Genomic DNA, 15,330 nt, shown 5'->3' on the forward strand with positions numbered 1-15,330 from the left:
CGGTGAGATGTGTGGCCTGGTGGGTGCAAGTCTGGGCCGCCTTCCTTGACGAGGGCAGACTGGAGGCACGGGGACGCGCAGACCCCGTCCTGTCTGGGCGGTCTCCGGCCGCTCTCGCAAGCGGCAGGACTGACCCCGCGGCTGCGCGCAGCAACCGCGCTCGGGGAAGGCGGCGGCGGCCCGGCGGGAGGGATGACTGCTCGCAGCCGTGCTGGGGCCCGCCCCTGCGCCGCATGCACTGCCCTGCGTGCCGGGGCCCAGGCGCAGAGCCGCACTGCAGACTGGGCTGGACACAGTAGCAGCAATGCTGCAGGTAAGGTGCAGCTGGGCCACATCCTCCGACCCTGCTCTGTGCCGGAACACCGGGGCCCAGCGTGGTGGACGCCCCCGTGTCCCTGCTCTAGCTGCCTCTCTCCTAGTGCTGAGCACGGCTGATATGCCATGGGGTGTCCCAGGGGCTGGCCGGGGGCTGCCCTTGCCCTCCTGCTGCTACTGCTGCTCAGCCGCCTGGTGCTCTGCTTGGCAGGTGAGGCTGTGGTGGGGTCCGGTGCATGACTCCGGGAGCAGGACCGCTGCTGCAGCTCTGATGTGCCGCGGGCTCTCTGGCAGCACTGGGGGAACTGGACCCCACCACTGACGGGCAGCCGCGAGCAGTGTGCACACTGCAGCACGGGGAGAGTCATGTCTTCAGCTGCTGGGTTCCCCGGCCAGTCCGCGGTGCCACACTGGCCTGGTACCTCAACGATCAGAAACAGGAAGTCAACCTCTCGACTGCGGACGCTGCCAGAATCCTCACCCTCACCGGCCAGCACTCCGACCACCAGCTCAACTGTTCCCTGACCAACCTGACCTCCACTGAGACCTACAACACCTCCATCCTCCTCAATGTACAGTGTAAGGTCCGCGGTGTCGGCCTGCTCCAGACCAGGATGTGGGGAGGGCGTGTGGGGCTCCCATCCAACTCGGGCGGGACCATAACCCGCATCTGTCACAGCCACAGCAGGGCAGCATCTTGTCAGTCTTGTGCAAACAAGGTGGACAAGCACTCCTGGACCCTGGCGAGACAAATCCTGCTCCCAGCTGTGTTGCCCCCATCCCACCTGCCCACCTCTCTACCTCTGTTTTTTTACCCAGATAAGCCAGAGATCCTGCAGAAAGGTGCCCGCTACCAGGAGGTCAAGGGCTCTGGCCTTCTCCTGGTGCTCTTTGTGCTGGTGCAAGCCAACCCACCCGCCAGCATCACCTGGATGGACCAGGATGGGCATGTGATGGCCAATGCCTCCAAGTTTCTCCTCCTCGGTGCCACAAGCTACCCAGGGCTGGCAAACCGCTTGCTTCACATCCATCTCAGCTGCACAGCTGGAAACCTCTCCGTCAGTGCAGCCAAGAGTGTGGGCATCACTACCACCTCCCTCCTGCCCACAGGTAGCTGCTGAGGGGTGGGCATGGTGCAATGGCTGGGTGGAAGGGTGCTGAGGGGGTCTGTGCTGCCCATGCAGGTCTGCTGGATGCCCGTGTGGAGCTGCCTGTCCTGGGTGTTGCCATTGGAGCAGCCCTGGCCCTAGCCGCCCTGCTCAGCCTGGGATCCTGTGCTGCCTGCCTGGCATGCCGCTTGCCCAAGCTGGTGCAAGGTCCAGGGCAAGCAGAGGGGAACAGCCCACCCAGCCAATGCTCCCATTGCAACAGCTCTGAGTTCCCGCAGCCCCAGGGCACACGTCTGCCCCGCCAGACCCGGTCCCTGCCACCCAACCTGCGCCTCGGTGACCTTGCACAGGAAGATGGAGGTAAAGCCCTGATGTGCCAGTGCAGCGAGACACGTGGGGCCCCAGTTCCTGCCTGGGTGAGGAATAGATGTCCTGGCTCTCATCCCCTTCCTTCCTTGCAGCTTCCCCCAAGGATGCAGGAGCTGGTGCTGGGGGAGAAGAGAGTGCTCTGCTGGGTCTGGAGAACTCCCTGGTCCTCAGCAAGCTTGGTAAGGGGAGCAGGTGGGCCAGCAGCCCCAAAAGATGTATTGTGGGACATGGAGCTCCGTGGCTGCCCCAACAGGCAGTGAATTCTTTGTCCTGCAGGTTTTGTCCAGCTCCCAATGTCCGGGCGCATCTACAAAGTGCCCAGCATGAGCAGTGATGAGATCTGGCTGTGAGCTGCAGCGTGGTGCCTGTGAGCCAGGGCTGCCCGGCACCAGGTACGTACCAGCCCCCAGAGCCACGCAGCCGAGGGTGCCAGGAAGGCTGTGATCGAAGTGGGAGTTGGCCAGCCCCAGCTCTGTGCTATGCTATGTGATGCAGGGTTTGGGAGCTGTGCTGTCAGCCAAGGCACGGTTTTATGTAGTCCACAAATTTTACCAATATTCTATTATAATCAAAATGCATCAAAGCTGTTTATAGCCAGGCACTAGTACTGTGATTCCTCCCGGGGTAAAGCCAAGCACCAGCTTTGCTTTAGCAGGTTTGCGACTCGCTTGCTGCATGATCCTCTCTGTCCCTGTCCCTGCTGCTGTGGCAGACAGGTGGGAGCTCAGCAGAGCAGAGCCGTCCCAACAGCAATAAACTAAATTCAAGCATCTCTGTGGTGCCGCACAGGTTATTTCTGCTTGGCAGGAGCTAAGGGACTGTTCTCAACAGGAAAGGGGGTTCAGTAATAAGGAGCAGAGGAGATTCAAGATCTCCAGGTCAGAGCTTGCAACACCCTGAGCAGATCTGCGTGTTGTGTCTGAGTGTGGAATTTATTCCTGTTTGCTCCAGCCCTCGTAGCATGTGCTCAAGGAGCCTCTGCTCTGCAGCACCTGTGGCACAGAGAGCCTGACACTGGGAAAGGCTGGTTTAATGCTGAACTCCTTGGGAACAAGTCAAAAATGGAGCCATTAGGCAGCTTCTGCAACAAATACGGTGAGTCGAGCCCTACTCCCTAACACAGAACAGCCCGGCGATGTCTCTTAGACCAGAGAGGCTTCTGATTTGCTGTGTGACATCTCACAACCTGCTCTGGGTACATCTCAGTGTCCAGTGGCAGATGGTGATCCAGGAGATAAGGCTTTAATGTGAAGCATCAATTAAAGCTCAGCACCTCTGCCTCCGCTGCTTGTGAGGGTGGGTTGGATGGTGGGCTCCTACTCTTCTGCCCATCAGCCAGGGGCTTGAAGTGCTGCAGGGAAAAGAACACGCTCATGCAAAGATTTGACTCCCGTTGCTCAGAGCACACACATGCATCTAAACCCGCTGGCCACACTGGCTCTGCGTGAGCAGTCATCCCAAGGAAACGCATTCTGGCTTGTGTTGGCCTGTTGATCAACACGGCACCTCAGCCCGGAGCATGGCCTAGCTCCCTGTGTCAGGCAGAGGCACCAGGGACAGGAGCGGCTGAGAACACGTTCTCTGAGGCCCAACAGCCCTTTGTACACCCATTGCACCGCAAAGCCAAACGTGAAGGGAGCAGCTGTGCAGTGCTGCTAGCTGAGTGAGCAGCACCTGGGTGGAGCTGCATACCTGCGAGTTCTTGAACTCCAAGAACAGAGAGAAGAGGACGTGCAGAGGGTGGATCCGGCTCTTGTACACGGGGATGTCCAGAATGGCTGCGGGTGAGATCAAAAGTGCGTGAGGGCACCTGGTCTGTACTGCCCCACACAGAGAATTGTCAGGAAGGGCTGAGCTCCCCACTGCCCACCACCACCTGGGCCTCCACGCACCAAAGACCCCTGTAGTACAAGAGCCCACCTCCCACTGAAGCAGCGGGGAATGATCCCGACTGCTCGGGGCTGAGCCTGCAGCTAAAGCTCTCGCTTTCAGTGAGCGTGCCAGGCCAGTGTCACATTGTGACAACAGCACAGCCTCCCCAGCTCACCACAGATCATGTCGATGTATTCGGCAAGGTCACAGCTCATCTCCGCGGGCGGAAGGCCCACCTGGAACAGAGGGGGCTGTCAGATCTGCTCCCAGACCGCAGGAGCCTGGCAGCATACAGAGGCCACTGGGGCAGCAGCTGGGAATTCCAGTGTTGGGCTGCTCCCCAACTTCTGGCAAGGGCAGAGTCGTGAGGAGGAACAAGCCCAAGAGGACTGGGCTGTGGGATGGAGCAGGCACCCAGCTTTCATGGCAGATGGTTTCTAAGACCATGTGCTGAGCTAACTACTGGTCAGGCAGACAGTATACCTTTCCCAGGAGCTCCTCAAACTCTGGTGACCATTCCTGCATCAGGGTCTCGATGTCAGGCATTGGCCTGCCGGGGAAGAGAAGAACATCAGCTTCAGGATCACACACAACCTTCCACTGCCAACATCAGGGCTCACCTGGAGTAATGGACTGTGGCAGGAGGTTTGCAGCGATGCAGTTCACTAATACTTTCAATCCAGCTCTCAATGGCTTTGGGGTTCTTTTCTGCATTCTCCAAACTCTTCACTTTTATCTGCTGCTAAAAACACATATATAAACCTGGAAGTGTTTCATGGTGTTTTGGGGCTTTTTGGGAAACCTGCATTCACTCCTGGTGAACCAGGCCTTCTCTTTTTCCCAGCTGCACTTTACCAATGGATTTCTGCAGGCAAAATGCCGACTAAAACTGGGCATGAACAACCAAAAGGAAATAAAGCATCACCTGAAGTGAACAGACCCAGAGTTTGTATCAAGACTTGCCTGAAGCAAGGCTCAGATCCACTGCAGTTTAAAACTATGGATTAAAGCAAAAGGTCTGGTTTTGCTGCTTTTAAAGTGAAGTTCTCAGTTCTAAGAGTAAAATGCCATGGTTTTACTCCAGGAAGTGTGCAGCAAGTGTGACCTCCCTCTCCCTGACTCACTGTGATGTTGTGCTGCTTGGAGTTCTCTGTCAGCCAGAGGGAGAGCACAGTGGGATCCGACTGCTTCGTTGAGGGCTCATCCAGGACCAGCAGGCCAAGGTTGTCAGGCTTGCCATCAGGACGAGGAACCTGCAGGAAAACAGAGCCCTGCTCTCTGTGGAGTCCAGGGCAGGTTTGTACAGAGCCTCCCTGTGGGCTCTCTCAGATGTGCATTCTGAGTACGGTGCTGCCTGAAAAGCACGCGGTGTTGGGAGAAGGAAAAACCCAGCCTTTGCCCCACGTTACCCAAGTGCTGTTTGAGAGGTGACCAAGCCACCAGTGTAGTTTCCCAGGTGTCCCTGCCCATCACGTCTGACATTGCAGGGACAGCCCAGGCCCCAGGCTGCACGGCCTGGCCACCTGCGTGGCCTGACCCTGCGTTCCACTTCAGTTCATGGGGCAGGACAGAGAGAGGAACCTGAAGAAACTGTACCTTTAGGAATGCATCAATGTCTCCAACAGCAGGAATAAAGTCTGGAATAAAAGGCTGCAGCTTGTGCTCAATCTCTATTGTTTTGGGTGTGTACCTGGAAAAAAACCACCACCACAGCATTCGTGACTAGGAACTGTGCTGCAGTAATTGACACAAAGGAGAGCCAAAAGCAGGCTAAACCCTTCCACTCACCTCTTGATATATTCAAAGAGATCTTTGATTTCAGAGGACACTTGCAGGTAGTCAAAATCTGCTGGACTGAAGTCACTAGTAAAAGGAAGAGAATAGTGGGGAAAGATTAACATGTGGCAAGTTCTGTACAACAGAAACCAGGCCCCAGTTGGGGCAGACAAGTGTGGGAAGCCTAACTACCAAGCAGCAAATCCTCTCTGGAAAACACTTCTTGCACAGGGAAAGCACTATTGGGCCCCATTTCGCCTTGGACCTGCTGGCCAAGAAAAGCACCTGAGTGATGGACATCTGTGATCATTCAGTCCCACACAGCGCTGTCAAAAGAGGGCTAAGTGCTCTGCACAAAGGCAGCAATAGGATAGCAATTAGGGGGTCAGCAATAGCTTAGAAGTTGAAAACGATGGAAAAGAAGAAGAATTATCAGGACCTGAGTGACATGTTCGAGATGGTCCTTCCCTTTGCTGGACCTCTCCTGCCAGCCCGGCCTGGCTGACACCTTGGGTGTGGCCTCTCCTGGGCACAGCAAACAAGCCCGGGACCGGTTCACCACCTGGAGGAACCACCACCCTGGAGCATCGGGGACGAGGAGGGAGGAGCTGCCTGTCCCGATGCCCACGACTCTGCTCAACCTCGTGGGATCAGGGGAAACCGGCAGAGCCGACAGGGCCCGAACGGCACCCACCAGCCTCAGCCCCTGCCCCTCTGGCCAGGAACACCGCTCACCCCTCCAACGCGGCCCCGTGCTCCTCCGAGTCCTCCTCCGAGTCGCTCTCCGAGGAATCTTCCTCCGAGTCCTCATCGTCCTCGTCCTCATCCTCGCTGAGGGTGGCGGGGCCGGGGAGGTGTGCCGCTGCCTCCTCCTGGACGAGAGAGCCGGGTCTCACGGGCTATCACCAAGTCTCACCGAGCCGTGCCCCCGCCCGTTCCGCTCGTACCTTCCCTCCGCTGCCCCGCTCGCCGCTGCCGCGCTCGGCCGCTCCGACAGACACCCCGGCCCGACGGGAGTCCCGCAGGCGGCCCGCGCCCCCCGCCCGCGGCGAGCGGGCTCCGGCTTCGGCTTCGGGCAGCTCCAGGCTCTCGTCGTACGGCTGGTTCTCTACCGGGCGGGGCTGCGCCGAGAAGCAAAGTCAGGGGCGGGGCGGCCCGGCGCCCGCACCCACGGCCCGCCGTGTCCTGCCACGCTGAGTCCCGTGCCCCACCTCCGCCCGCGCCCCCATGTCCCGTTCTCTCCCGCCGTGTCCCCCGTGCCCCACCTCCGCCCGCGCCCCCATGTCCCGCTCTGTCCCGCCGCGCCCCCATGTCCCGCTCTGTCCCGCCGTGTCCCCCGTGCCCCACCTCCGCCCGCCTCGCGTCCCGCCGCGCCGCCGCCGCCGCCGTCGCCATGGCGACCCCGCCCCGCCGCGCTCCGCTCGGCCGGCCAGAGCGGCCCGGCCTCGCGCGCCCCCTGGCGGCTGGGAGGTGCCCCCGCCGCGCCCCGCCCCGCCGTGACGGCACTTCCTGGTGCGGACGTGGCGCGGCGCCGCCATCTTGCGGGGCCGCCCGGGAACCGGAGAGAGCGGAGGGACCGAGCGCGGATCCCGCCGCCGCCGCCGCTGCTATGGTAAGGGAAGGGCCTGTCCGCCGAGGGCAGCGCGGGGCTTGGGGCAGCCCCCGGGACAGCCCCTAGGTCCGCCCCACCCGCCCGGCCTGCGCGCAGGCCGGAGCTGGAGCCCGCGGCCTGGCGGGACGGAGCGCGGCGTTGCCGTCCCGAGTCGGGGCAGGGCCCTTGGGGGCGGCGGGGACGCGGCACTTTTTCTCTGGTGACTCGGAGCCACGATACCTCCTTAGCACGGCCTCACGCCTGCTCTAAAGGGCATTCGGGGTCTCAGGTGTAGCCGGGCGGGTAGTGCCCGCCTGCTCCCTGGTGTGACTCTGAGAGCCCTGTGTCTCAGGGCTGGTCCGGCTCATTTTGTCCGTCGCGGCGGTGTTTGGGTCAGCACAGACCCGCACACGGCTCCGCCAGAGCTAAACTGTACCCGAGGTGCGGCAGGGATCAGCACTGCCGCGTTTGAGGTTTTCTGATACTTTCTGTCAATAACAGCAGCTGCGGATTTAAAAGATCTGAAGTGCAGAACAGAGTTGTCCTGACAAAGATAATTAACTTCTGTAAGAGAGAAATATAGGGAGGAAGTCTGGGCAGACTGAGAGAAGGAGAAAGTGCAGCTGGTGAGTGCCTTGCTGCTCTGTCGGTGTGATAACGCCTGCGAGCTGCCCGGGAGTCGTTCAAGGGCTGTAAGTGATAGCCAGGGCTTCGTTAACCTGGCTGCGCTGTGCATATGGCACTGGAGAGAGATGTTACATTTCACAGCGTTCCTGTGTGTAGTTGTAAGCTTGGGCAGCCTGATGGAAAAGTCGATAACCTGGCGCCTCCCCTAACGTTTCCAGGGGATGTTACACCTCGGTGTGTGTGAAATCTGGAATGATCGTTTGCCTGACAGGAGCAGGGAGAGCTCTCAGGGTCATGTCGGAACGGAATGTGAAACGGAGAGAGAAAAGCAGAGATGTCTCTGCTCTTGACATAGTTCATTTCTTGGTCACAGAGAAAGATTTAAGATCTTGTTTAAGGGAGGGCGTGCAGGTGAAGTGTGGTGCGAAGAGATCCTTTCCGTGAGCACGGACCGGGAGGCCCGGCTCACACGCTGCCCTCCTCCAGGTGCTGTTGGCAGCCGCTGTGTGCACAAAGGCAGGGAAGGCCATCGTGTCCCGGCAGTTCGTGGAGATGACTCGCACCCGCATCGAGGGGCTGCTGGCAGCATTCCCAAAGCTGATGAACACGGGGAAGCAGCACACGTTTGTGGAGACAGAGAGCGTGCGGTACGTCTACCAGCCCATGGAGAAGCTCTACATGGTGCTGATTACCACAAAAAACAGCAACATCCTGGAAGATCTGGAAACACTCCGACTCTTCTCTAGAGTGGTAAGGATTCGTCACTTGGTGACGTGCCTATAGCCCAGAATGGTGCTGTTGTCAGGGATCTGTTTTTGAGCTGGTGCAGGAGCACTGCCTGCCTCCACCTGTTTCCCGTCCTGACTGGACAGAAAGCTCTGAACTTCTGGTGGTAGTTTTGAACTCCACATAAAAAAATCATCAGTCATACTTCAGCTGGTGAGACCAAAGGGCTGACTGTGATTTAGCATTAAATATCCTCTGTATAGTGTGAGGCTGTTGAAAGTGCAGCGCTGCTATGCAGGGATCCTGAAGCAGCGAGTTTGTGTCTTCACACAACCAAAGGATTTTCAGGAAATTCGCTGTCCCCAGCATGCAGTTGGGTTCGTTTGAGTTAGTGTTACGAGGAAGCTGAGAGGTTCTATAAGGATTTTAGTGTAGAAAAACTAACAATGGCAAAACTTAATCTTGTTTCTTGATGATGTAATGGTACGAAGAGCAGCGTAAAGGTCTGCTGGGCTTGGGAGGGTCTGGCACAGTTGTGACCTCTGGGATGGTAGAAAGAAAGTGTTTACACAGTACTGTTTGTGGGTACTCCTTTAAAATGTTCTCCCCTTCTAGATCCCTGAATATTGTCGAGCTCTGGAAGAGAATGAGATCTCTGAACACTGCTTTGACCTGATCTTTGCCTTTGATGAAATTGTCGCCCTGGGCTACCGTGAGAATGTAAATCTGGCACAAATTCGGACCTTCACTGAGATGGACTCGCACGAGGAAAAGGTGTTTCGGGCAGTCAGAGAGGTGAGCGGGGACACCTGCAACCCAGACACGAGGTGCCCTGTCTGGGAAACACCACCTTTGCTATACAGAGGCGTTCCTTCACTTTGGTGGGACCATGCAGTTATTTAGCTTTTCTGACGGCTAAATGCCCATGTCTTGTTTCTTTTTTCTTGGCAAGGGGTTTGTGGGCGACTGCACTTAGTTCCTGTGCAGGGCAGGGCTTAGGTTGCAAAGCTCCATCAGCCTCTTACCTTTTCCTTCAGACCCAGGAACGGGAAGCGAAAGCTGAGATGCGCCGTAAAGCGAAGGAGTTGCAGCAGGCCAGGAGAGATGCGGAGAGACACGGCAAGAAGGCACCAGGGTTCGGGGGCTTTGGCAGCTCGGCCGTGTCTGGGGGCACAACGACGGCGATGATCACAGAGACCATTATTGAGACCGAGAAGCCCAAAGTGGCACCCGCGCCAGCCAGGTAGGGGGACAGCAGGTGGCTGATGATGGAGTCAGCGTTGGCTCAAACCATGTGCCCAAACAGAGGGTCTAACATGAGTTCCTCATCTGTGTAAATATTGAGGAGCATTTGTGCCACATGCCACAGTAGCACCCCATGGTCTCTCTGGATTCTTGGAGGAACAATGGGCTTCCATTTTGTGTGAGAAGAAGTGGTCCCAGCTCCTGATAATACATGGAACCGTATCCAAATCTAAATTATAACTTGGCACCCTACACATAAGATGATTAGTTCCATTCATGTTCTCCCCCAAAAAGGCTGCCGAGTTGAATGCTCTGTTGATGGGATGGTCAAGTTACAGCATTTGAAGATAACCCGAAGGGGGAACCCGTTGCTGTCAGCTGACTTGGTGATTATTATACCTTTTATTTAGGCCTTCAGGTCCCAGTAAAGCCTTGAAACTCGGCGCTAAAGGGAAGGAGGTGGACAACTTTGTGGACAAGCTGAAATCTGAAGGAGAAAATATCATGACTTCTGTAGGCAAGCGCTCTGCAGAAGCAGCCAAAGTTCTCGCTCCTCCCGTTAACATGGAGAGGTGAGTGCTGCCCTTGCTTTGGAAGCAGTCTCCTCATGGCTCTCCCTGCACGTGGCCTTGGGAGAGAGCTTCCCTGCTCTTCTTTGGATTTTCTGTGTTTTCTTACCTTGTAACTATAAAAGATGGGCAAAATCTGGGAAAGCATGTCAGCAAAAAAGCAGATAGATAGTTTGGTTAGGCATCCTCTTAACTAAATGGGCCGTCCATCCACTGTTGAGCTGAGGTTGGGAATTTTCCTGTGCTTTTTTTCCTGCACCATTCTCCCTGCTTCGCAGCCTTGTTGCTCCTCAGGATGGAGGTGTTCACGGTTCGTTTTACACACAGCAGTTCAGAGCTTTTTAGTGCCCTGAGCCATGCTGCAGCCTGTCAGAGGGGATTTGAATGACCAGCATGTCAAGGTGCTGCATCACTGGTGTTTAACTGGGCTCCCATCCTTTGCAGACCCATACACATGGCTCTTCCTGGCCCTGAGTTCCTTGTTGGAGCAGTATTAGCCCCCACTGTCCCAGCCGTGCTGTTGTTTGTGAGGCCCTGCTCAGTACACACAGCCTGTCCTTACTGAGCACTGATCTCTCTGCTGTCTGGGAGATACTGAATGTAGGACTTGAGCTTTTTCTCTGTCTGTCTAGCGTGCACATGAAAATAGAGGAGAAAATCTCCTTGACCTGTGGCCGTGATGGAGGGTTGCAGAACATGGAGCTTCACGGCATGATCATGCTGCACATCTCTGATGAAAAGTTTGCACGGATTCGCCTGCATGTAGAAAATGAAGACAAGAGGGGAGTGCAGCTACAGGTAAAGCCTGTTTGGAGTCCCATGCTGTTGAACATGCTTTTGTCGCTTTCCAGGGAAAAAGTATTGGAAATACTCAAGTATGTTGCTGTCCTATGTTCTTGTCCAAGCCTTCTCAGCAAATGCACTGGAAATGGGAGTGTGCAGGTATTAGCAGAAGTGCAGGGCCAGTCGTGCTCAAGGGATTGAAGTTCACTGGAGAAATGTGATCTCAATCGCCATCCTGCCGTCAGAGCCTTATCTGCCCAGTAGTGCACCTTGGCATGCCAGGTGACCTCACTTGGACTTTGCAGCAGCCTGGTGTGTTGCTCAGTGCCAGTTTGTGTGATGTCAGCTGCAGCTGTGGAGTGGAAATGGGATAACAAACTTCCTGTGCCAATGGGGAATGAATTTATTCTCTTGGAAGCTGTTTATTTCTGGGGTTGTTTGTTCTGTCACTGCTGTACCTGGGATGATTGCTGAAGCATTTGATTGCAGTCAGCAGTAGCAACTCAGAAGATTCTTGGGAGACTCGTCCTTCCCTTTCTCCCTCTTTATGTGACCTTACTGATCCCTGGAAGTGGTGCTGCTTTGACACACTCTGGCTCACTCCTCGCTAGGGACTTGTCTGTACATCATCACTGTCTCCAAGTTCACTTCCTTCCAGTGCATCCCATGAGCGAGTTGCTAACAGCACTCCCACAAGCAATGCTTCAGGTGGAAGATGAGACCAAACCCTGTGCTGACTCCTGTCTTTCTAGTGTAACTGGAACGGTGTCTTGCAAAAATCGTCTGCTTCTAAAAAGCTGCTCACACTTGAGGTTGTGAAGAGAGTGTTTAAATGGAGTTTGGCCACTGACACGTACGTGCATTAAGGTTGCTGAGGGGAGATGGTAGTGTTACGGTGTCAGGCTGTTTTTTCCCAACAGCATTAGATTGATTTTTCTGTCTGCTGTGAATGTTCAGGATGGTCTTTGACTTACAGTTGTTCTGTAGATGTGAGCCTGCATCGCTAGAGTCTCTGGTGCAGTAGCACGTAAGGACAGTGGTGCAGATCCTTCTTGTCACATTAGCATTTCCTGGAAGGAATCCCAGGTTGATAAGCAGTTGTGCTCCAGATGGACTTCTGAGCCAGGAGGAAACCTGACATGTGTTTTGTCAAAGCAAACACTCTGGAATGTGTAGGCCTGTCCTGCTAGAACCTGCATTACCTATGGTTCTGTCCTTGGGCTTAGACCTACAGTCTGTTCCTCTTTCAGACTCACCCAAACGTGGACAAGAAGCTCTTCACTACAGAGTCACAGATCGGTTTGAAGAACCCAGAGAAGTCATTCCCTATTAACAGTGACGTGGGCGTGCTGAAGTGGAGGTTGCAGACCACAGAGGAGTCCTTCATTCCATTGACAAGTGAGTGCGAGTCCCGGGGCTCAGGCAGAAGAAGCCAGTGTTTGTCCATGAGCTGCTGGTAGCTGCCTGGAGCCCGGCATGTTGTGAGACCTTGGAGATACTATGTGTATCCATTGGATAGTGCCTGTCCTTGGCAGTGTGTGTTTTCTGTAACACCTCAAAGAAAACAGAGAGCTTTTCTTAAAGTCAGAATTTCTTGAGGGTGACTTTGCCAGGCGTTTTGAAGTGCATCATCTTGTGAAAGCCTATTCCACATGAAGGGCCTGCGTGGTTCACATACTGTATCTGTTTCCTCAGTTAACTGCTGGCCATCAGAGAGTGGGAACAGTTGTGATGTTAACATTGAATATGAGTTGCAAGAGGAGAGCCTAGAGCTGAATGATGTGATCATCACCATCCCCTTGCCGTAAGTAATGCTCCTTATCCGCACAGCGTTAATGAGTCCCATCACCTCCTTCCCCTCCTTCCCCTCCCTGTTTTGTGGCTCTGGCCAAGCCAATGGGTGTTAAGAGGTGTTTCCTTAGCTCTGTGCAGGGAAGTGATTGTCACTTCTCACTGCCTGCTCTAGGTCTGGTGTTGGCGCCCCAGTGATTGGGGAGATTGATGGTGAGTATCGCCACGACAGCCGGAGAAACCTCCTTGAGTGGTGCCTGCCAGTGATCGATGCCAAAAACAAGAGCGGTAGCCTGGAGTTCAGCATAGCAGGGCAGCCAAACGACTTCTTCCCCGTGCAAGTCTCCTTCATCTCCAAAAAGAACTATTGCAACATACAGGTATGGTCACTGCTGATGCTCCACAGGTGGCGTGTCACCCTTGCCTCAGTCCCTGGCTGGCTGACACTGGCCACGCTGCAGTGGGGCCATGCTGTCCTGCTGGCCATGGCTAAAGGGTTGGCATTAACCTGCCTCTGAGATAGCTGGATTCAGGAGTGCCAGCAAACAGCACTGGCAGCTGACACTTCATGGAGTTTGCCTGAAGTTTTAGTTGTGTCTTCAAGTCTCTGAGTAATCATTAATTCCCCTTAGACTTTGTTGGAGAATGCATCGGCCTTGTAGCCAAAACACTGCTTGGCATACAACCATCTTCACTGAAGTGTAGCAAGTGGCTGCCACTTTGCTCCTCAGTGGAGACACAGTTACCACAGAAAATCACTCCCCTCTTTTAGGTTTCCTGGGAAAAAAGATCTTTGTTTCAGGGCTGAGTTGTGGTTTGAAGGCGCCAGGTTGGTTGTGCCCTCGTGGCCATCATGGCATTGGGAAGCGTGGTATCGCTGTGGTAGGGAGTGATGTTCAGTGCTGAGCTAACGTTGCCTGTTGTCTCCACAGGTTACCAAAGTGACCCAGGTAGACGGGAACAGCCCTGTAAGGTTTTCCACTGAAACCACCTTCCTGGTGGACAAGTACGAAATCCTGTAATGCCAGACGTGGTGACGCGCAAAGGAAGAAATTTTTAAATTAAAAAAAAAAACAAGGCCGACGTTTATTCTGAATGTTGGGAACGCCACAGCCCACTCTGCTAAGACACGTGGCTCTGTCTGCCATCTGCAGTGTTCCTGGGTCACAGACATTTTTTGCAGAGAAGTGACATGCTCGTGGGGGGAAAGGCCACGAATTTCTTTGGCAGATTTTACCGACTGGCAAAAAAGCAAGATCTCCGCAGAGAGCCTGACTTTGACATGTCCCCCTCCCCCGGAGATGCTCGGAGCTCAGCCCAGAGCCAACCAGACATCATTCTCTTCTCTCCTGAGGCATCACATGCTGTTCCATTGTTGGTGCTGCCATTGTAATTTCTCCTTGGCCTCTGGTTCTCATGCGTGGGGCCACCTGCTGGTCCTGACCCTTCCATCTGGTGGAAGCTGAGCGAGCTGACCTTGGCTTCAGAGGTGGGGGGGTCATGGCAGGAGCGCAGGGTGGGGAAGAGGAATCTGGGGGTTCAGTTCTTTTGCCCCGCACAGTTACTGCTGTTCCTCCAGCTGTGCTGTGTGGCAGTGGCCCAGCTCCAGGTGGTCTGGTTCCTGCTGCAGCAGGGAGAGTGTCCAAAGGGGACTGTGTCCTCACTGTCTTCCACAGCTGTTCTCAGGCCAGGCTTCGGAGGAAGCTTCGTTAGGTTAGAACCAGTTGCGTATCCTTTGCAAGGCCCTTTTGGTGTCTGGGGAGGCAGAAGGCTTTGCCTGCCTGGGTGAAAGGAGCTGTGGAGCCTGGTTGACTTACTTGGCCTGCACGTCAGGACCTGTCTCAAACCAGTGTTGGTTCAGCACTGGCAGGTGTAGGAGAAGGAAATGCTGGTTTCCAGGGAATGTGGGGGCTGATCCGAGCCATTTCTCCTACTGCTGCCTCACTAGCGTTATTTGCCTCATCTCAAAGACCTGTGCTTCCCTCACAACTCATCTCACCTGCATGGCTGGGGCCTGTCATGAGCATCACCTGCCCCTGGGCACACCTCACCTCTGCAGCCAGAGGGCCCGAGTGCAGGTGGAAGGCAACGGCCCTAAAAGTGTGTGTACTGTGCTCTGTGAGAGACAGCCAGCCTGTCACGGGCCCCTGGGGTCCTCTGCCAAAGAAGTTCGTAGTCTCTCCTCTGCTGGCAGCACCTGAGAGGAAATCAACCCTGGTCCTGTCCTGAGAGGGCAAGCCCTCTCCCCTAGCAAAGTAGGCAATGAATCCCATTAACCCAGTCCTGTTCCAGATCTGCTTGTCTGTATGATTTTTAAAATTGAGTCAAGGTTAGTTCAAGCATCCAAGCAGCTGCTTTTTTTTTTTTTTTTTTTTTTTTTTTCTTACATTCATTGGAGGGTGATATTTAAACCGAGCCGAGATCCCCACTTTTTGTAACCCTGTATGATCCTGGCCTAGGGAATAGAGCACATTCCAGTGTACACAGAGAATTCTGAGTCTTTAATCAAATAAAGTACCGTTAAAGGAGCTGGCTGGGGGTCGTGAGATCCTTCCGG

General features: G+C 55.2%; 3 protein-coding genes across 3 annotated transcripts; 2 read left to right on the forward strand and 1 right to left on the reverse strand.

Moving 5' to 3' along the window:
• Positions 1 to 33: 33 nt before the first annotated feature.
• Positions 34 to 2,563, forward strand: TMEM25 (transmembrane protein 25). Its single transcript, XM_048328863.1, has 6 exons — positions 34 to 526; positions 610 to 894; positions 1,135 to 1,425; positions 1,500 to 1,784; positions 1,886 to 1,972; positions 2,070 to 2,563. The coding sequence occupies exons 1-6, from the start codon at positions 442 to 444 to the stop codon at positions 2,141 to 2,143; spliced, it is 1,107 nt and encodes a 368-aa protein (XP_048184820.1). The 5' UTR covers positions 34 to 441; the 3' UTR covers positions 2,144 to 2,563.
• A 244-nt stretch (positions 2,564 to 2,807) lies between these two features.
• On the reverse strand, positions 2,808 to 6,836 carry IFT46 (intraflagellar transport 46). Its single transcript, XM_048328553.1, has 11 exons — positions 6,789 to 6,836; positions 6,389 to 6,562; positions 6,177 to 6,313; positions 5,454 to 5,528; positions 5,262 to 5,355; positions 4,790 to 4,918; positions 4,286 to 4,407; positions 4,149 to 4,215; positions 3,841 to 3,901; positions 3,486 to 3,571; positions 2,808 to 3,144 (listed from the first exon to the last, which is right to left on the reverse strand). Exons 1-11 carry the CDS (start codon positions 6,834 to 6,836, stop codon positions 3,049 to 3,051), a joined length of 1,089 nt encoding a protein of 362 aa, XP_048184510.1. The 3' UTR covers positions 2,808 to 3,048.
• A 116-nt stretch (positions 6,837 to 6,952) lies between these two features.
• On the forward strand, positions 6,953 to 15,301 carry ARCN1 (archain 1). Its single transcript, XM_048328860.1, has 10 exons — positions 6,953 to 7,053; positions 8,146 to 8,409; positions 9,001 to 9,180; positions 9,423 to 9,628; positions 10,041 to 10,202; positions 10,832 to 10,997; positions 12,233 to 12,380; positions 12,678 to 12,786; positions 12,949 to 13,153; positions 13,706 to 15,301. Exons 1-10 carry the CDS (start codon positions 7,051 to 7,053, stop codon positions 13,793 to 13,795), a joined length of 1,533 nt encoding a protein of 510 aa, XP_048184817.1. The 5' UTR covers positions 6,953 to 7,050; the 3' UTR covers positions 13,796 to 15,301.
• Positions 15,302 to 15,330: the final 29 nt, after the last annotated feature.

This window comes from Corvus hawaiiensis, chromosome 25 (genome assembly GCF_020740725.1).
Source record: "Corvus hawaiiensis isolate bCorHaw1 chromosome 25, bCorHaw1.pri.cur, whole genome shotgun sequence".
Lineage (NCBI taxonomy): Eukaryota > Metazoa > Chordata > Aves > Passeriformes > Corvidae > Corvus > Corvus hawaiiensis.